Source organism: Sebastes umbrosus, chromosome 16 (assembly GCF_015220745.1).
Source record: "Sebastes umbrosus isolate fSebUmb1 chromosome 16, fSebUmb1.pri, whole genome shotgun sequence".
NCBI classification, from domain to species: domain Eukaryota; kingdom Metazoa; phylum Chordata; class Actinopteri; order Perciformes; family Sebastidae; genus Sebastes; species Sebastes umbrosus.
Genome location: NC_051284.1, coordinates 19069335 through 19089311, shown reverse-complemented (window position 1 = coordinate 19089311; position 19977 = coordinate 19069335). Strand labels below are relative to the sequence as shown.

At 41.5% G+C, this 19977-nt stretch overlaps 1 protein-coding gene across 5 annotated transcripts in view; it reads left to right on the top strand.

Annotated features, from left to right (window-relative positions):
- Window positions 1–18778, top strand: part of rps6ka1 (ribosomal protein S6 kinase a, polypeptide 1) — a 60093-nt gene extending 41315 nt beyond the window's left edge. For 3 of the 5 annotated variants that reach the window (XM_037796688.1, XM_037796691.1, XM_037796690.1), the window contains 20 exons: window positions 7530–7646; window positions 7756–7837; window positions 9277–9357; window positions 9497–9576; window positions 9751–9857; window positions 10746–10783; window positions 11791–11933; window positions 12018–12088; window positions 12223–12311; window positions 12410–12474; window positions 12621–12723; window positions 13034–13164; window positions 14302–14427; window positions 15094–15183; window positions 15294–15452; window positions 15721–15882; window positions 15967–16043; window positions 16142–16259; window positions 16658–16795; window positions 16906–18778. In XM_037796688.1, coding sequence (XP_037652616.1) covers window positions 7530–7646; window positions 7756–7837; window positions 9277–9357; window positions 9497–9576; window positions 9751–9857; window positions 10746–10783; window positions 11791–11933; window positions 12018–12088; window positions 12223–12311; window positions 12410–12474; window positions 12621–12723; window positions 13034–13164; window positions 14302–14427; window positions 15094–15183; window positions 15294–15452; window positions 15721–15882; window positions 15967–16043; window positions 16142–16259; window positions 16658–16795; window positions 16906–17028 — 2100 coding nt within the window. In that variant the 3' untranslated portion in view covers window positions 17029–18778. Of the gene's footprint in view, window positions 1–3401; window positions 3519–4454; window positions 4509–5286; window positions 5813–7529; window positions 7647–7755; window positions 7838–9276; window positions 9358–9496; window positions 9577–9750; window positions 9858–10745; window positions 10784–11790; window positions 11934–12017; window positions 12089–12222; window positions 12312–12409; window positions 12475–12620; window positions 12724–13033; window positions 13165–14301; window positions 14428–15093; window positions 15184–15293; window positions 15453–15720; window positions 15883–15966; window positions 16044–16141; window positions 16260–16657; window positions 16796–16905 lie in introns of those variants that run through there. The other 2 variants (XM_037796692.1, XM_037796689.1) reach the window with 2 other exon arrangements.
- The last annotated feature ends 1199 nt before the right edge of the window (window positions 18779–19977 follow it).

The following is a 19977-nucleotide window of genomic DNA, read 5'->3' as shown; positions in this document are numbered from 1 at the left end:
CTCTTCCCTTTCTTGCATCACTCGTTGTGGCTGACCGCAGGTGTTTCTGGAGGGCAAACGGAGTACGTGAGAGGATGAATGGGACAGGGGAAAGGACAGAATGAAGGTGGACAGATGGAGGCGAAGTGGAAAAAAGGAGTGTCATAGAGACAGCCGGTTCATCAGAGGAAAAACTACATAATGAATGGGAAAAGAACTAGCTGAATGAATGAGTCAGTCCTGCCCTCTAAAATATAGCAGCCCTCTTTGGTACCTTCTTTTAGAGTTAATGAAGGGGGGGAGAGAGGACAGACTGATGCAAACAGAGGGAGACATTCCTGCGTCTCACCTGACAGATTTGGGTGCCTGCCTGCACACATGTCTGGACACACTTGTGCACAAAGACACAACTGTATGGACGATCGTGCACACAAACACAAACCTCTTTTTGTAACTCCAAGCTAGAAATTCCTACATCAGTGCATGTTTAGTCAAACTGTAGAGCTGTAGACATCCATTCCTCAGTTCAAACTAGCTGTTTCTACCTTTATTTTCTCTCCCAACCTTAAAAATCGTACTAAAATGATCCTGTTATCTGTTAGTGTAAAAAGGATAATGAATCAAAAGGAAAAACAGGCAATAGGTGGTAACTAATAGCTTTATCGATGGTTCATAAATCATTTACTAATGCTTTATAGATCAGTTAAAAGCTATTGAGAGGAGCAACATTTGAGTGTCCTGGTTGCTCATAGTCCCCACATCCTTTCTATTTGTTAGTAATGTACTCATAAATGTCCGTAATGCATCAATAAATAGTTTTTACAACAGTTCAACAAGTCTGCAGGTAGTAATAAATGTTAGCTAGACTTGCCAGCAGGTATACAGCACAACTCAGAACCAAAGGCTCACTGACTCGGGACAATCAGGCCATCACTGAATAGGGCGTATACAGGTGCTTTAATCTGCATTTGTTTTTATGCAGTCCATCAAGTCTGCAGTTATAAATGTTAGCAGGTTGTTAAGAAAAATAATAGACTTTGGTTTTCTTTTCCAGGAGGTGTGACACAAACAGTCCATTAGAGTGGTCTAAGAGCTGAAAAGACAAAGCAAGTGTCATTCTGGAGGAGGATAAACAGCCAAACTCTTTCTTATTAATGATCCTTGAAGGATTATAGAAACGTTTAATCAATTGATCGATTACTCGATGAACAAAACATGAATCTGCCACTATTTTGATAAGTCATTAATTGTTTCAAACATTCACTAGTTCCCTCTCTTTTATGTTTTACATCATTGTTAACGGAATGTCTTTCGGTTTTGGACTTTTGGTCGGACAAAACAAGCAATTTGAACACGTCATCTTGGGTTATGAGAAACGGTGATGAGCATTGTTTTCATAATTTGTTAACATTGTTTTAGAAGAGTAATCGATTAAAGCTACCACATGAAACTTTAATTTAGTGTTGATTTTGGTGGTCCCTGTGGACAAAAGCGGTAGTGTTTCTGAGCACCAGAGTCCCTTTAGAAAACCTCTCATTTTACTGCAGCAGGGTCTGACAGTCTGACCCTCACACTCCTGGTTCTGGTTCTCCCGTGCCTCCCTTCCCTCCATCGGGCCCTGCAATACGGCCATGGCCTCCAGCAGCTGAGTTTGAGCTGAAAGAATTTCTGGTGAACCTGCAGGATTTCGTCTGATTTTGCGCAGAATCAGGTGGCACCGACTACAAGCATTAAGAATAACAATATAGAAATAGCCAATCTTCTCGCTGATGGTCTCGTCTTCATAACCAGTAAAGAGTTCCTAACAGTAACTTTGATCAAGAATATAACTGGAAGAATAATTTATACTGAAAATAGATTTAGTAAGGATTAATCCTAAGGATTAGTGTGATGATTATAAATGATTCATTAATCATAAATAAAGTTTGCCTTATATAAAGTTGCCACCTAAAAATATGATGCATATTCTCATAGTCTCATATTTTCAAGAGTTTCTTCTACTCTTCAGTTCTAATTATGCAATCACAAAATCTTAGTCATAGTCATGGTAGTACCGCTGAGTTATGCAGTGTATTTTTCTCCTGTGTGTGCGTGCGTGTGTGTGTGTGTGTGTGTGTGTGTGTGCACTCAGGCAGACAAAGTCTAGTGTAGGATATTTGTTTTCATAGTAATGAGCCTGGACCACGGTTGGTTGGTTGGATGGGTGTTTAGACTGCTCTGTCTCCCTCCATGTACACTATAGTCGTTCATGTCGTCTCCCGCTCTGGACTTCCTCACTTTCCCTCCTCCCCTCCGTCCCGACAGTCGGAGCTGTCATGCATTTGAAAACGTGCAGGTGCGGCTGCTGCTCATTTTCCAGGCAAGACGACAGGCAACAGTGAAACAAACACTGTAATTGTCTTGTGTTTTACAGCTCGCTCGCTCGCTCGCTGTCTGAATTAACTTATTCTTTACTCCTCATCTCGTTTTGACGTTTGTTTTCTCTCTCTTTGTCTGTTCTCTTTTACATCATCCAGTCTTCTTGTTTTTATGGGTCTCTCTCCTGATAGACAGCAGGTTAGGACTCCAGTGTAATGCTTCAAAAAACGCTTTGACAAGGCACGGACGCAGGGTTAATACCTGTGTGACCTTCGCTGCTGTGATTGGACAGTTTTTAAACAGCAGGCCGACTGCTCCCCCTCGGTCCCACTCTTTGTCTCCCCTTGCTGTAATTAATGTCAGATCCAACAATGTGAACATGCCCCTACTTGGCTAAAGCTCCTCTCTCATGTCACTCTCCTTTAGAGCACTGGCCCGGCTGTGAACCTGCACTGGCCCCTTGTGTTTATCAAAGACCATTACACCACGTCTGTCTGACATCTGCTGTCTAGTCAGAAAGACACAAGTTACTGAAGGTGAAAGTTCTGACTGAAACTTCTGATGCATTTAGTTTCACCAGAAGAGACTTCCAAATTTCAAACAGGATTGTCTTTTTCTTAGAAATCTCTGATTCTTGACAAGCATGCATCAGCTTGTAATCCATTTCCTCCCCTTCTCTGGGAGCTCCTGCATGTGTTTGCCAACAGAGGCTTGTGTAATCATACAGAGTGCCCAATTATGCAAAGTGAATCTCTGTTTTGTTCCACTTCACATCAAAGTGTACAAAGCAGTTGAGTAGACTTGTCTGGAGCTGCTCTGTGCTCCTGCAACAGAGTCTCCCCGTCTTCCTCTTGTCACTCTACCACTTCCTCCCAATGAGAAAACGCTTCCTAAGAGCCACTTCCTGCAGCTCTGGACCCATTTCCTCCTATCTCTATGTCCCCAACCAGTCAGTCTGCTGCTCATATCCATTTCTATAACTTCACTTCCTATTAGTGTATGTGAGCAGATTGTATCTCTCCTTGTGGTATTGCATACAGAAGGTGTTAGCTAACTCTGACACAGAGGCTGTGTATTTGTAAGACTGTGAGTGTCTCAGAGGTTCACTGCCACCAGTGACATGGACAGATCTGGACATGTGGAGGCTCATATTTCGCACCAAAACCCGACGCACGCGAGAGGCAAGTGTGGCCACTTTTGTTCATGCTTGTTTGTCATTAAGCTTCAGTCGATGTGAAGTGAGCGTCTCTGTGAGTGTGGGTGGTGATGGGTGTTGTTAGGGACCGGTTGATTTGCTTCAGGCAGCTGTGTGTGTGGTATTTTTGGAGGAGAGGAAGGGGTTTCCTTTGTGCATGGTGGACGTGATGCTGAGTACTCATCAAGTGCGAGGAAACGCAAGCAGGACGTGTTTATCTTCCACCTCCTCTAACCCTAAAACACCTCGTAAACGGTGGGTTTTGCTGGTTCGTTGAAACTCAAACTTCTGTCCTTTCATTCTACATGTGCAATCGATTTGGCAATGCAGTGCTGATCCAGGAACACACTTTCTGTTTCGCCATTCTAGCGTTCAGCCTGTGCATTGATCCACTTAATAGTCATATCAACACAATCAAATTTAAACAGTTCAGTCAAACAATCTTGATTTGCCATGGCCATTAAATTCTTAAACAATTAACTAATTTCAGTGTAACATGGTCAAGAGACCATGTGCACTATGTTCAAATGACACCATTAGACCTAATTGTCTGCACTCATTCTAGATATTGCAGCAGCTTCACGTTTGATCAGTCAGATAAGTTCTCAGAGCAGCGTTTATACTGGGAAACCAGCTCCCCGCTGAGAGCAGAAAACATGTTTCTATTACCGAGCAGGAAGTAAGCAAGATCGGTTCAAGAAAAGAGGAAGTGTGAACGAGGGGGGAAGAGAAGTTTCCTGTCACTAGTGTGGCAACCATCACCATTCGGACCCTTTTCTAACCTCATCTGTGTGTGAGTGAGTGTGTGTTGTGCCTACTTGTGCATTCGTGTCCAGTACATCTGTATCATCTGCATTGAAATTTAAAAGTATATTCTCTGTAACCCGTGTTGACTTCCAACGCAACCATCCTCCCCTCCCAGAACCAGTCCCATATCACCTGGATAGAGAAGGACCTTGCCCATATTAGAGCCCAGGTAAGCTCTGACCGCCACTTCTACTGTACAGCTGCTTTATATCCGAGCAATCTGCAGCAAACACACTCAGGCTGTCGCTTACAGTAACATCTCTGCATTTTATCCACTTAAGGCTAATGCACTTGATCATATCAACCTTTTCTGAGGAAAATGCGCTGTAATGCAGTGTAATCAGATGTTTGTGAAACGTTTGTCTGCTGACGGCTGGATTATGCTTCTGTTTGGTCGAGAGAGACGTTGACTCATGCGCTCGCTGTATTTACACGAGTGTGTAACAGCCTATTCTCTCTTGTTGAAGAGGTATTTACAACACAAAGGGCAATAAAGTGAGAGATGGAGGAAAGAACAAGTGTGAGAGAGCTGTTTTAAGAGACAGGATAAGCAGGAATAGACTATTATGAGAGGGAAGAGAGGGACATGCTGTTCCACAGACAGGAAAATCTCTATCTATCTCGTCTAAATCGCCTTAACACTGAGGGGGGACACCTCATCCTCTCTCTTCCTACATCCCCCCCATCCTCTAGCTTCTACTCTGTTGAATTGTGGGTAAAGGGAAGTGGTATAGAGCTGGGTTTCGGAGAGAAAACATTGATAACCCAGAAACGTTTTCAATCAAGGCAGCAGAAAAACGCACTTTTTGTCATCATTTCCTCCTCTCTTTCGCTCTTTTTTTGGTATTGTTTCAGTTTCGGCTTCTCTCTCTGAGTTGAACACACCGCAGATGTGTTTGTGTGTATGTGTGTGTGTGTGTGGGAGTTGTTGGGTGCAGGACTGTAAGAATAAGCGCTGGCTCTTCCTTCCTGCACGCTTTGGTTCCAGTTCACTTCAGCTGCAGTCAGTCACTGAGGACACACAGGGCTGATCATCAGACCAACACAGAGAGCAGACAGGAGAGATAATGGAAGAGAAAATTAAGATGAAGAGTTAATAAAAAAAAGTATAGAAGAAAGCCCATGAAGAGAGAGAATAGATAAAGGGAAGAGGCTGAGAGATTTTTCTATATGTACTCCGAACTAATCCTGACATGAGTGCACAAATGAGTCTAAAGGTGAGATGAGGTGAGGTTGAAGATGTGAGGTAGTACGGTGTTTGCCTTCTTACGGACATGGGTAGGACGATGAAGCAGAAGTTTTGACAATGAGATGGAAAAGGACAAGAGAAAGTTCAACCTGAGCCGCTTGCTGACCCTGTACCTGTTCAGAAAGAACAAGGCCTTGGTACCGGCACTCGGTAACAGCTGCAGATCAACAGCTGAAACAGGCAACAGCACTGACTCTTTACCTGCACCGAGGAACCAGTGGACGGTAAAGTGATAACCTCCTCATGTTGGCATCTTGATTAACTCTGAGTAGTCTCCAGAGAGCTGTTAGCAGCGTTGTGTTGTTGTTAAGCGCAGTAATTTTTAAATGAAGTAGCAGAGAAGTGGGATTTGTTAACGCTGCAGAGTGCAGACGATGCTCGCTGTTATCTGTGGCTGTTTAGAAACGAAGTGCAGCTGAGAGCCTGCATCCTTAACCAACTCTGGTTTCCTGTTGTCAAATAAAGTCCCAGGCTGTAGTGGCCTGCGGTGTTGGCTGTTTACCATGTATTGTTGAAACTTAGGCGTTTTTTATTACTGATACATCAGTCTTTTTTTGTGATTAATAAATCAATTATTTAGTTTAGGGTGACAACTGATTATTTTCAGCAATGATTAATCCGATTTTTTATTTTTTTATTTCAGTGAATTAATCAATAATTTTATCTTTTAAAATGCCTTATCTCTCAAATATAAAACGCAACACTCTCAGCTCTTTGTCCCAGATACAAAACAGGCAGACAGGGAGGGAAAAAAATCATTCACTGTTACTTTAACTTGCTTACTGTACCAATTTGGCATCCTCTCTTCCAAATAATCCAGCCACGCAACCATTGATTCATGAAATTAAATCACACACTTGAGGATCCTCCATACGCAAGAAGTATGCACGAACATTAATGTTTTGTAAGAGGGGTATTTAACATTGTACAAGATGTGCGACAGAAGTAATCCTGGCCAGTCATACTGTAAACCACAGAATCAGATCATTTTACTAAACTACTCAAACCGATTATGAAAATAGTTGCCGATTAATTTAATAGTTGACAACTAATCGATTAACCGTTGCAGCTCTACTGTTATTTGTCATGCATGATAAAGGTGTGCATTGTATCTGATGTCTGCAGAGGACAAATTCAAGGGATAAAACTGGAACAGGCAAGATGTCCTGCTTTCTAGTCCCAAATTTTCAAATGATCCTCTGTAAGAAGCTGTGAGCCTCCAGGGTAGAAGTAAAAAAAAAGAAAAAGTTTCCCCACCAACCACACTTTCAATTTTAAGAGGGATTTAAGGTAACTATAGTGCTGTGCCTTGTTGTAGGGCTGGGCGGGTGAAACTCAGGGTATATTTATGAGTACAGAGAACTGAAACACTCTAGAATGAGACTTGTTGTTGATGTAATTGATGCTCTCTGAAGGGTGTTGATGAGTTGTGGGTGAGGTTGACACTAGGTCAGAAGTGTCTGTGACTGTGGTCATGTGGTGGAGTTGTCAAAAGTGTCAGCGCTCCACCCTGTAAAGAGCCTGAGAAGCTGCCTTTTAAAGGCTCTTGAGTTTATGCAACATGGCATTTTACATTGCATTGTTTGAAACGTGCACTGATGGTTTTCACTTGAAAAGTTGCATCATTCCCAGAAACTACTTTAAAAAAAAAAACAACACATTAACCAGAACCATCGGGTGTTATCACTCATTCTTACACACACATCTCATTTTTTTTTTACTGTGCTTCCTCTTTCTGAAGCATTTTATTTTGATGTGTTGTTGTTTACAGCAGGAGACACTCCTGTGAAAGAACTTCTCTTTTTGCACAGCAAACAATCTGCTTTGTTCTCTCCTTCACACAATCCTCACAAACACGCAGTATTCTCATTGTTTCACCCATTTGTTCTGTGATTACTGACTGGTTTATTATACTTTTCCTCTTTCCTTTGCACTCTTTAGGAAGATGGAGACATCAAGGAGATCAACATCACCCATGTGGTCAAGGAGGGCTCGGAGAAAGCTGATGCCTCTCAGTTTGAACTGCTCAAAGTGTTGGGACAAGGATCCTTTGGCAAGGTAACGGCTGCCTTTGCTGCTCCCTTTGTCTCACATTTGCACTCTCAGACTCTCGAACCCTGATCTGATATAACAAGGTCTTGTGGTGTTTTTGTTGTGCTTATTGCAGGTGTTCCTGGTGCGAAAGGTGACCGAACCCGATGCCAACCAGCTCTACGCCATGAAGGTCCTCAAGAAGGCCACACTCAAAGGTACAGTAGCCTGTGATATGCTACGATGGTGTCATCACAGTGAGACAGTTTAACAAGCTGGCTTTGTTGTCAGAAAGTGTACTGATGACAGAAAAAGTTTGAATTTCCCAACGTTGTAAACCTGTCCTAGAGCACACCACCAGATGTACGAGAGTCGCTCTGCAGCTGATCTGACACATCTTCTTGTAGAGGGGATGTTCCCTCATCGTTGCATTAATTATAGTGACTTGTATGTATTTATTTAGTGCTGAAGCAATTAATCGATAGTCAAAAAAGGAATCAAGAATTTTGACAAGCAAACAAATGTGAGGATTTGCAACTTTTCTGTTTTATATATATGTAAATTAAATACTTTTTTTTGGTTTTGAGTCGGACAAAATATACAATTTAAAGACAGACAGGGACAGTGTGTAACATTTAGGGGGATCTATTGGCAGAAATGGAATATAATATAAATAAGTACTGTATTTTTTCTTTAATGTATAGTCACCTGAAAATAAGAATTGTTGTGTTTTCGTTACCTTAGAATGAGTCGTTTATATCTACATACGGAGCCAGCCGCCATGTTTCTACAAACCAAACACTGGCTCTAGATAGGGTCATTCGGCCACCGTAGTTCTCCTTCACGTTGGCACATTGGAGATGTTTCAGTGTGTTGCAATCTGCAACCTCGCTACATACAGCCAAATCCTACACAGTGTACCTTTAAGCTTCAGGATATTTAAACTATTTTCTGACATTTTATTGACTAATCACTTTTTAAATAATCTACAGATTAAAAGATAATGAAAATAATCATTTATTGCAACCCTGTATTTATTGCCTCTGCACCGTTCTTAGTGCCAAGTTCATGTAGGATACTTTCAGAAAGCTTTCGTTTCAGCTTTTGTGGTGATTTCATAGTTTGTTTTGAAATGGCGGTACCCTCAGTTTCATTTAAAAGGGTGTATCTTTTCCTGTAACTAAGTGTTGTAAGACGACCACAGCTCTCAGTTGGTTTCTCTTTACATTTGCACCCAGGTGGTCTCATTCTCTTGATAAACATCAGAGCATCAGATTTGTTCACACGGTTCCCCAAAAATGATGTGGTTACTTTTAAGTGTGCAGGTGTACAGATTTTATTTGCATCTTTAAATTATGTTTTTGTTTGGTTTGATCATTCAGCATACTGTAGGAATATACTACTGGTTTCACTGTACTCCCCGTTCAGTCAGAACAGAGTGTTCAGCTTCCACAGAGCTCGACAGCCTCTACGATTATAAATCAGCGAAACATTGATCCATTATTGTGCAGCCAACTAGAAACCTAATTTTTTCATCCTAATTCGACCATGCTTTTACTGGAGCGCAGTGAGTAAAGTGAAAACTGTTTGGAGGGCTTTGTCAGCCTACCTTTCAGTATTAAAGTTTAATACATCTGTGCTCTTATTCATCCTTCAGTGAGAGACCGTGTGAGAACCAAGATGGAGAGAGACATCCTGGCAGACGTCAACCACCCATTTGTTGTCAAACTGCACTATGGTGAGTCAGCCGGAAGCTTTATTTCAACTTTTATTGGATCTACTGATTTCATTCCTGTCTTATTGCTTCAAACTTACCTCAATCATGTTTCCTGATTTACCGTTGAATCAGATTTGAATAAAACTGTGTGTATTTGTAGCATTCCAGACTGAAGGGAAGTTGTATTTGATCCTGGACTTCCTCAGAGGAGGAGATCTCTTCACTCGACTCTCCAAAGAGGTGAGAGTGATTCATGGGATTTTGGTGTTTTTGCTGGCCCAGGGTCCAAAAAGTCCAGTCTTTTTTATCTCGCTTGATAAATATTTATAAATTTTTCCTCCATTGTCTCGCTCTTGTGATGTTATTCTTTCCCATTGTTTCATTCTCTCGGTTTCTGTGTCTCATGCCTCCCAGGTGATGTTCACAGAGGAGGATGTGAAGTTTTATCTGGCAGAGCTGGCGTTAGGACTGGACCACCTCCATAGCCTGGGCATCATTTACAGGGACCTCAAACCTGAAAAGTAAGAGCAAACGGACATATTGAACACACAGTCACAGAAACAAAAACACATATATAAACACATACTTGATGAGCCATGCATTTTGGATCCAAAACCATCTGAATATATGCCAGTTACAGTATGTGCCAGACAATATCATTGCTGACCTTTCACTTAAATATTTTTAGACCATCAGTGAGAAAATTCCTCAAACACTGGCACAGTTTTACGTTTGTAATGCCAAATCTCAGATCTCATCTCATGAATGCTCAAGTGTGGAATTGCACTATGCTGTATGCATACGTTCTTGTAGTCAAGATGTAATCCTTGCTGCAGTGCTCTCTGAAGAGGCTTTTATTTGGAGTAATCTAAGAAGTCATGCAATAGCCAAGAACCTGGAAAACAGTGATGGTTTTTTATTCAGTGTTTGGAACTAAAACCAAACCTTTCTCTCATATCAGGAGTTATTCTAGTGTAATGCACTTTAAAGGCACCCAGCTGAGTTTTCAAATTGCATTTTAAACTTTTTAAATTATCATTCATCTTCAAAATGCCTACGGCACAATAAATATTATGAATTCAAACCTGCCTCCATTAATTTGCAAAGCCTTTTAAATCTCGTGCCCTGCATTGTTTGTGTCAGCGTGTGGTCCTCTTCCTCTCCATTTTAATTGGGGCATGGCTATTTTTATGGTACATTACTGCTACCAGTTGTTGATATGCATTTCTCAACCTCCGCAGTTCCTCCATGCTTGTGGCGGGCATGTGCAAAAAAAATCAATATAGTACCTTTTAAGTTGTTATGGCTATTATTACATTACAGACTCCCCCAGAATGAGCAGCGTGTGATGTCCTAATGAGTAAAATGTTCACACCTTCTCAGACACCTAACATTTGTTCTCTTTTTAGCATTCTCCTGGATGAGGAGGGACATATCAAACTCACAGGTGAGTCTCCAGCTCCGTCCACACCTAGTCTCTCTGTCGGCACACACACTTTCCTCTCTTCTACCTTGTTGACCTTCATTACTCACAGTTGGGGTGACAGCCTTATCTTGCTGACTCCAGATACCTGCATAATGGCCTGTACATGTTCTCTAAGTTAATTATTACACTCTATCTTCTCTATCTACCTCTGTTGTCATCCATAATCACCGCCATTTATTTATATCCGGGTCCTGCCATCATTGAACCGAAGGTGACCACAGGAGATTATAGAGAGAAAATTATAACAAGTCTCACAGGGAGACGAATGCTGACAAAGAAAAAGTGCTGTAAAATAGTGGAGGTGAGACGCAATTAGCTGCAGAAAAACAACGTACCGTATCTGTTGTTTCCCTTCTGGCTCGGCGAGCAATCCTGCACAGGTGGTGGGACGCTGACTTCCACTCACACACAATGGTTGTCCTGTTTAAAACTTGACAAAATCAGATACTCACTTCAATATTCACATGTGAAATTCCTGAAAGCATGGGCCTCTTTTTTAAGTACATTCCAGATCCTGAAAATACTTGATTATTAAGTGCAGCTTGACTACATCACAAACTGTTCACTCATTCACCGCAAGTCCTTGGTGTGACAGTTAGATTTCAGACATTGGTGCCAGCTACTGTCAATATAGGCTAATACCTGTCATTTTTCCTTAATGACTGACTGACTGACTGACTGCGCTGCATTCAATAAATAGGTTTTGATTTAAAAAAGAAGTATCAAAGTAGGACGAAGGCCAACGCAGCAACAGAGGCTTTGTTTAGTGGCGCCCATCCTTATGAAAACACAAAAATCCCTTCGCCCATGGCTGGGATTGTAACAGAGGTGATAACTTCGGTGGCTGAAACGTTATTAAAGGACCATAAAAGTAAGACTACCAATAAAGAATAACAGACTACAGTAGGGTGCTACACTCTGATGCTGTGTAGTGATGTGCTGACTGTGTCTTGTGGTGTGTTTCCCAGATTTCGGCTTGTGTAAAGAAGCCATTGATCATGAGAAGAAAGCGTATTCCTTCTGTGGTACCGTGGAGTACATGGCACCAGAGGTTGTGAACAGGCAGGGACACGACCACAGCGCCGACTGGTGGTCATTTGGAGTACTAATGGTAAGGAACATTTTAGATTTTTTCTACTGCACTTATTGTACATGCATGTACATATAAATCAAAGTTGTATGTTCTGTCTCCCAGTTTGAGATGTTGACTGGATCGCTGCCATTTCAAGGGAAGGACCGCAAAGAAACTATGAACCTGATTCTGAAGTGAGTATTCTCAAGGTGGAGGAGCAATCGAATACAGAAGCCTACTGCTGTCACACAATGTTGCTGTTCGAAACTGCCTCTCTTCATATTTTGTGAAATAACTTGAGCTGTGTGCCGTCTGTCTCTCCCCGCAGGGCGCGTCTGGGAATGCCTCAGTTCCTGAGTGCAGAGGCCCAGTCGCTGCTCAGGGCTTTGTTCAAGAGGAACCCCACCAACAGACTGGGTTAGTATCAACTCAAGAACATGACTTCCACAAACGACAACATATTATGCACTCCAGCTGTGTTTCATTGGTTGATATTTTGCGGTGTTTCTCTACAGGATCTTGTGCTGATGGTGCAGAGGAGATCAAGCGGCACGGTTTCTTCTCCACCATAGACTGGAATGTGAGTGACTGATGGTCAAGGATGTTTTAATATATGAATAATATAAAATACACTCTGTGGATTTTCATTTAGAATAACTGTCAATCTTCGTGGGAGGAAAACCTTCAACTACATGGTGTGATTAAAAGTCCTTTTATTCCTTTTAGAAACTCTTCAGAAGAGAATTAAAACCTCCGTTCAGGCCGGCGGTGGCGCGTCCAGATGACACCTTCTACTTTGACTCTGAGTTCACCTCCCGCACCCCTAAAGGTCAGAGATCAAATCTGAATGTCCACTATTAGTTGTCTATTTCCTGCTTGACAGCAGCTCAGTGGAATTATTATTATATTTTTCCTCTCTCAGCTTAAAAAAAAATCAATACAGGGTGTTTTTTGTTTAAAGGAGACACAGTTGTGATTACAGCACCATCAAGATGCAATAACACTTTATTATAGCAGTGCTCGTAAAAAATACATGAGCTTGAAAGCATTGGTTTACTGCAATGGCGTATTTGAACACGGACCTCTCCATCGCACACCTCCCTTCATTCAATACTTTGACTTTCCTCATTATCTCCCAGACTCCCCCGGCGTGCCCCCCAGCGCCGGAGCTCACCAGCTCTTCAGAGGCTTCAGCTTTATCGCGTCGACTCTGTTGGATGAAGAAGGTTCAGCGGAGCCAATCAAGCCCCCGCCGCACCCAGTGGTCCAGGTTAGAATAAGTATTTGCTTCACAGTGGGGTTTTTTCATTTGAACTAACTACAAAGAGATCCAGTTTAAGGCAAGTCTAAAAATCTAGTGATTTTCTTACTTTTACTCAGGGGCTAGGGTGGAAGAAGTACTCAGATCCTTTACTTAAGTAAAAGTAGAAATACCATAGTCTAAAAATACTCCATTACAAGTAGAAGTCCTGAATTCAAAGTGTTACTTAAGAAAAAGAAAAAACGTATTAGCATCAAAACATGTACTCAAAGTATCAAAAGTAAAAGTACTCATTATGCAGAATGGCTCCTTTCATATAATTATGTTATATATATATAATAATATATTATATTATGTCATTTTTCAGTTTGGTCATTTTCATGTTAAACATTTAATAAATTATAATTACCTAAAAAGACTTGGAGCCGAAGTACTTGATATTTTGGAGATGCATATTTTTCACACAGCAGAGATGACATGCTTTAACTAAGCTGCATTGCGTAGGTGTGAAACACGGCTTGAAAAAGGCTTGTAGCTTTTTCAAATAGTTATAGTTAAATATCGACTAATCAACTAAGAGGGGGCAGCCCTAAATAAATGTTTTTTTTGTGTAAAAATGAACTAGTAACTAAAGCTGTCAAATAAATGTAGTGGAGTAAAAAGTACAATATTTAACTCTGAGATGTACTGGGCTAGAAGTAGAAGTTGCAAAAAATGGAAATACTCAAGTAAAGTAAAAGTAAGTCAAATGTGTACTTGAGTAAATGTACTTAGTTACATTCCACCACTGTTTGTACTGTGTTGGATTTATCAATGAATACACAAACTACAGCTATCTAAAGAAAGAGGGGGAAAAAAGACATATGTGCGAGGTATGTGTCAGGCAGACAGGGAGAAGATGAGGGAATGAAATGACTTAACAGAGGAGGAGGTACATGGCTTCAGATCCTGTTTCACGCCTAGCAGGAGCAGTGATTACCTCTGCTGAATTGAGAGAGACAGATTTGCAAGCGAGATGAGGAAAAAAATTTTGCAAGTTAAAAATAGATTCAACTCCTTCCGGAAACCCACCATGAACATCCCTCACCTCATCAGCTCTCACATTCCTCCTCACCTTCGCTCACCAGCGCTCTTCTTCCTCTGCAGCAATTACACGGGAAGAACCTGCTGTTCAGCGACGGCTACGTATTGAAGGAAGACATCGGCATGGGCTCCTTCTCTGTCTGTAAACGATGTATTCACAAAGCCACCAACACAGAATACGCTGTAAAGGTATGAACACACACACACGCTTATATTATGTTGGGGAATCCGCAGAAGCCCCACGATACGATATTATCACACTACTTGATATGATCTTATTGGCATTTTAAACATTTTGCGATAAGATATATTGCGATTTATTATATTCTTTCAACTGCAAATTATGCAGTTTGTCAACATCTAATAAGATACAGTTTTCACTCGGTTCATCTCAGAGACTTCATTCAAATATCTTGGGGTCAGAGGTCAAGGGACCCCTTTTTTCCTCGCCAAAATTTAGCGTAACTTTGGAGCGTTACTTAGCGTTCTTCCTGAAAAGCTAATATGACATGGTTGGCACCAGTCGATTCCTTAAGTTTTTCTAGTTTCATATGATACCAGTATCGTCACTCTAGCTACAACCAGCCTGCTACAACCCCTTGGATTGTTAAGAGGTTAATAGTTTATATAATAAAAGATTGATACTTGACGTGCGTGTATCAATACTGCCACGCAAAATATTGCGATACTATTCTGTATACATTTTTTTCCCCACCCATAACATATAGAAGAAAAAGAGTGACTGTGACACGCACCTGAAAGTGCAGCTACAGTACAACAACGCACAACAATCAGGGCTGTATCTTATTAATGTATACTATAACTGAAACATCATCAATACATTGTGATCGACAGATGATTGACAAGACCAGTACAGACCCCTCTGAGGAGATTGAGATTCTACTTCGATATGGACAGCACCCAAACATCATCACACTGAAGGATGTGAGTATAAAAGCACGCACTAAATATCACACTATTGGACGTTACAGTACAGTAAGTGTGCCGAATGTCAAAGTTGGTGATGTGATGATGCATGTGTGTTTCTGTCTCAGGTGTACGACAACGGTAAGCAGGTGTTCATGGTGACGGAGCTGATGCGCGGAGGAGAGCTGCTGGATCGGATCCTCAAACAGAAGTTCTTTTCGGAGAGAGAGGCCAGCGCCGTGCTGCACACCATCACCAAGACTGCAGAGTACCTGCACTCACAGGGGGTGAGGACAAGTAGGAATACGAACAGTGTCTTCTTGGGACAAAACATCTGTGTGATTAAACCACTGTTAGGCTCCAAATAAATAGTTTATTTCTCTCTTCGAGGCAACGTTTAGATCTACAAGATGTTCCTCAGGCCCTCCCTTGCTCCCTCTTCTTATTAATATCTCATCATACAGTATCCAGTTTTCTGTTGCTTTCCTTTATCGTGCCCCAGTTATCTGCTTTGTACTGTCTATTTACTCCATCCGATTTTCTTTCATCCTCCAGGTGGTGCACAGAGACCTGAAGCCCAGCAACATCCTCTACGTCGATGAGTCGGGGAATCCAGAGTCCATCAGGATCTGCGATTTTGGCTTCGCTAAGCAATTGCGTGCCAACAACGGCCTGCTGATGACCCCGTGCTACACTGCTAACTTTGTAGCTCCTGAGGTGAGCGGAGTCACTTTTACAGTCTCATGCCTCGAATGAAACTTTACAGTGTTAGACGGTGAAATGAGATGTGTGTCATTGCAGGTGTTGAAGCGTCAGGGCTACGATGAAGGATGTGACATCTGGAGTCTGGGAGTCTTACTGTACACCATGCTGGCCGGGTGAATACCAACACTGAAATCTTCTTTCCTTGAAGAGATCTTTCTTTCTCGTTGCTCTTCGTACTCACTTTGTCCTCTGTCTCCTTTTCTTCCAACAGTTTTACTCCATTTGCCAATGGACCGGAGGACACCCCAAATGAGATCCTGGTCAGGATAGGCAACGGTCACTTCAGTCTGAAAGGAGGCAACTGGGACACTGTGTCTGACGCTGCCAAGGTAGAGCTCTAAATCTGACTGACAGCGCCTTCGCTCATGTTCCTCGGAGATAGCTCTCCTTCTGTCACAATTTCATATTTAACCCTTTAAAATGGACCTCCCACTGGTTGCGGCAGATCATTGTTTGCAGCATGACCCTGTTTAAATCAATCTAATGTAAAAACCATAATAGCTAGAGCATTCATTCTTTTTTGCAGCAGAAAGCTAAGACTTCTGTCTTTTGTGTCATCACGCTGTACGCACTTTACGTGTGGAACATAAAGTAACTAGGAAAACGCCTTTGCACTCGATCTGCTTATAAAAACGAGCATATCTCAAAAAAGTGTGCACAGTTCAAATAACTTATGGAGTGTTAAGAAATATTTTGTTCAGGTTTCTACAATGTGGTGTCCTTTTAGGACCTTGTGTCCAAGATGCTTCATGTGGACCCCCATCAGAGACTGACCGCTAAGCAGGTCCTCAAACATCCCTGGATTGTCCAGAGAGACAAACTACCCAACAGCCAGCTCCCACACCAGGACCCCAAACTGGTCAAGGTAACAGATCTTAAAATTACTGTAAATTGCTGCTGAATTCTTTTTTTATATCCACAATTTGTATACTTGGTCATTTGGGCTGCAATCACCATGCTGTTGTTTATGTACAGGGTGCGATGGCGGCCACCTACTCAGCCCTGAAGAGCTCCCAACCGACTCCAGAGCTCAAGCCCATCGAGAGCTCCTTCCTAGCTCAGCGGCGCGTCAAGAAGCTTCCCTCCACCTCCCTGTAGAGACTCACAACAACCAATCGGCTCACTGGAGACTGACCAAAACCGCACCACCTGGCTCCAACCACCCAGTCAGCTTGCACAGGGACACCACCCCGCCTCTACCAGCCAAGGAACACTGACTGTGGTCCTGCCCCCATCTTGTGAAATCAGTTGTCCTGCTCTTGCTGTCATCCTCCTTGTTCAGGCTCGTCAGCTGCTGTCAGCCAGTCTCCTCGGACTAGCAAAAAGATCGTGAAGATAGATGGGGGCGATGAGGGCAAAAAAATAAAAATGGCTGCAGGTTTTTGGCAGATGTATTAGTGCTGTATGTGTGTGTGAGTGTGTTTGTGCATGACTGGCCACAGAGTCCATGCAGCCATGTTTCCGATTGTGACAATGAAAGTTTTCTCTCCTCATCATTGCTGTGATTGGTTGTCATCCAGCTTGCTGCACGCCCGACTGTCCGCCTGTTTTGTTGTCCGTCTTTCTTTTGTAAAGTTGATGAGCTTTATATCACCGGGTGTGCTGCCAAATCAACCTGTGCCGACAGCGCAAAAACCACAGTACTGTCCAACTGCTGTTAAATGTTTTTTTTGAAAGAGCATTATTTACATGAATATTAAACATTTCCGCCATAAATGCCTCTCTTTGGCTTTGGTACAGCCAGAACACGTGGATTCTGGGAAATGTCAAATGCTGATGTTTTGGTTAATGTCAATCTATGCTTGTGTTTTGTTTTACAGAAAGCGTGCGTGTGTGTGTGTGTGCGCGCGTGTGTCAGTTGCATGACTTGCAGTATGTGTGCGTGTGTCTGTACTGTCTTGCGGGATGCTGCAGGGTCATGTGCATGGTCCGGTGACGTGATGATGTCATGTGGCTTCCTTGTTTCTCTCTGCTCCCTTTTCTCTGCTGGCAACCATTTGAGATGTCTATTATTATTTTTTATTACTACAAAAACTAGTAAAATAGGTGGCTTTCTGTGAAAGAAAACTTGCCCAAGGAACAATGTGGCATGTTAAAATTCTATATTTGCTTTTTTTTTTTTCTTATTTTTTCATTTTCTTTCCCACTGTGTTTCTTGAATAATGCATATTGAATGCTGTTTCCTGTGTTGGCTGCTTTTGTTGTTGATTGTTTTGTTTTTTTCTTTTTGTCCAAAGAAAGTGGTGATTAAAAATAGTGAAAGACACGCTGAGGACATCACAGTCTGTGGACTTGAAGCCATATAGGTCTTTCCTTCTGTTTTGGGATGTGAAAGGGAATAAAGACAGAGTTTGTCTTTATTTGAGCACTCCAACACTTAAAAACTGTCAAATCACTGGTTGCTAATATCACACAGGCCTTCAGCTGTCTTGTGTTTAACTCTTTCATGCATGATATTTGAATCATTCCGTTGATTATACAACATGTTTTCATTTTATTGACCCTCAATTTGAGACGTCCTAAAGAAGAATAAATGTATCTCACTGTAAGTAGCTTCACATTAAAGGTCCTGCTTTCAGCTCGGTGCCTGGACCTACAGGTGAGGCAGAATGTCTTACATGATGAACAAACCAAACAGCCTGTATGTGTGCAGAAGGGAAGACCTGTGTGGCTAAATAATCTATGAACCAGCTGTCTTACCTCAAAAGGGATCAAAGTTATGTTATAAATCTTGTTTGGTGGCAAAATTATCCCTCCTTTGACTAAATTTATGGTTAAGATGTTATTGTATGATAAAGATGGAGATTTTTATATCTTACAAATATTAAAAATTCAGTTGCTACGACAAGCTGTCTCGTGTTCTGTTTTAGCTGTGCCTAAAGGTGTTTTGCACTGCCATAAAGTGAGGGGAATCACCATTCACAGATCCAGCAGCAGCCAGCTTCCCGACAAAGACTGAGATAACCTGACTATTAACTATTAGTAGGGCTGCACAATTAATCCAAATTTATCAAAATCGCAATATGGTTTACTGCAATTTTCATATTACAGGAAGCGCTATATTTGTTAAAGAGGACCTATTATGCTTTTTCCCCTTTCCTTTAATACGTAATATTGGTTTTTTTTGCACATGGAAAAGTTCTGCAAAGTTATAAAGGCCATAGTCCATGCCAAAGGAAGTTACTCTCTCCAACAGAAACACTTCTTCAGTAACATGGTGATGTCACAAAGTAACACATTTGCATAATGGCTAGTTTTGGCACGCCCTCAAACAAAGCTATAGTTGGAGCGGAGCTGGAGCGAAGTCCCAAGAGTTTGTTTCTGTTCAGCCCAGAGGGAGGGGCAGTAGAGAAAATAAAGTGTTTTTTGAACATATGAGAAAAATTAGAAAAATAAAGTGTTTTTTGAACATTAAATTATGTAAACATGTTCTATTAGAAACTCAAAATACAAGTATGTATCATTTTGCACAGGCTGGCCTAGGCTTCAGCCTAGAGGCCCCATATTTGCAAGGGCCCCAGATTCTTTAAAAAAGGAAAACTGGAAGTCATAATCTTCGTTCTATGGACATTTTTGCAATTTGTTGTTCCCAAAGTACGAACTGAATTGGGAAAGAAAGCTTTTAGGTTTTCGGCACCTACTGCTTGGAATAATGTACAATCAAATCTTCAACTTCAAAACTTAGTTACCTTGAATGAGTTTAAAGCTCTGGTGAAAGCGCTGTAGTCAAGGTTGTCTGTGTGCAAGTGTTTTGTATGAGCAAGTTTTAATGTTGTTAATTTATGTGTTGTCTGTTACTTTCACTATAACTGTCTTGCTGCTAACTTGGCCAAGTCTCCCTTGTAAAAGAGATCTTTGATCTCAATGGGACTAACCTGGTTAAATAAAGGACAGTAATAAAAATTGGCCAGATTATTTTTAATTATTTTAATGTACTTCAGAGAGAAAAAAAACAAAAACCTTTACCCTTATTAGCCCATAAAAAACATTAAAAAAAATTAAGCAGCTGATTGGGTAGATGTGGGCTTGGGTAAATGTGCTGTTGTT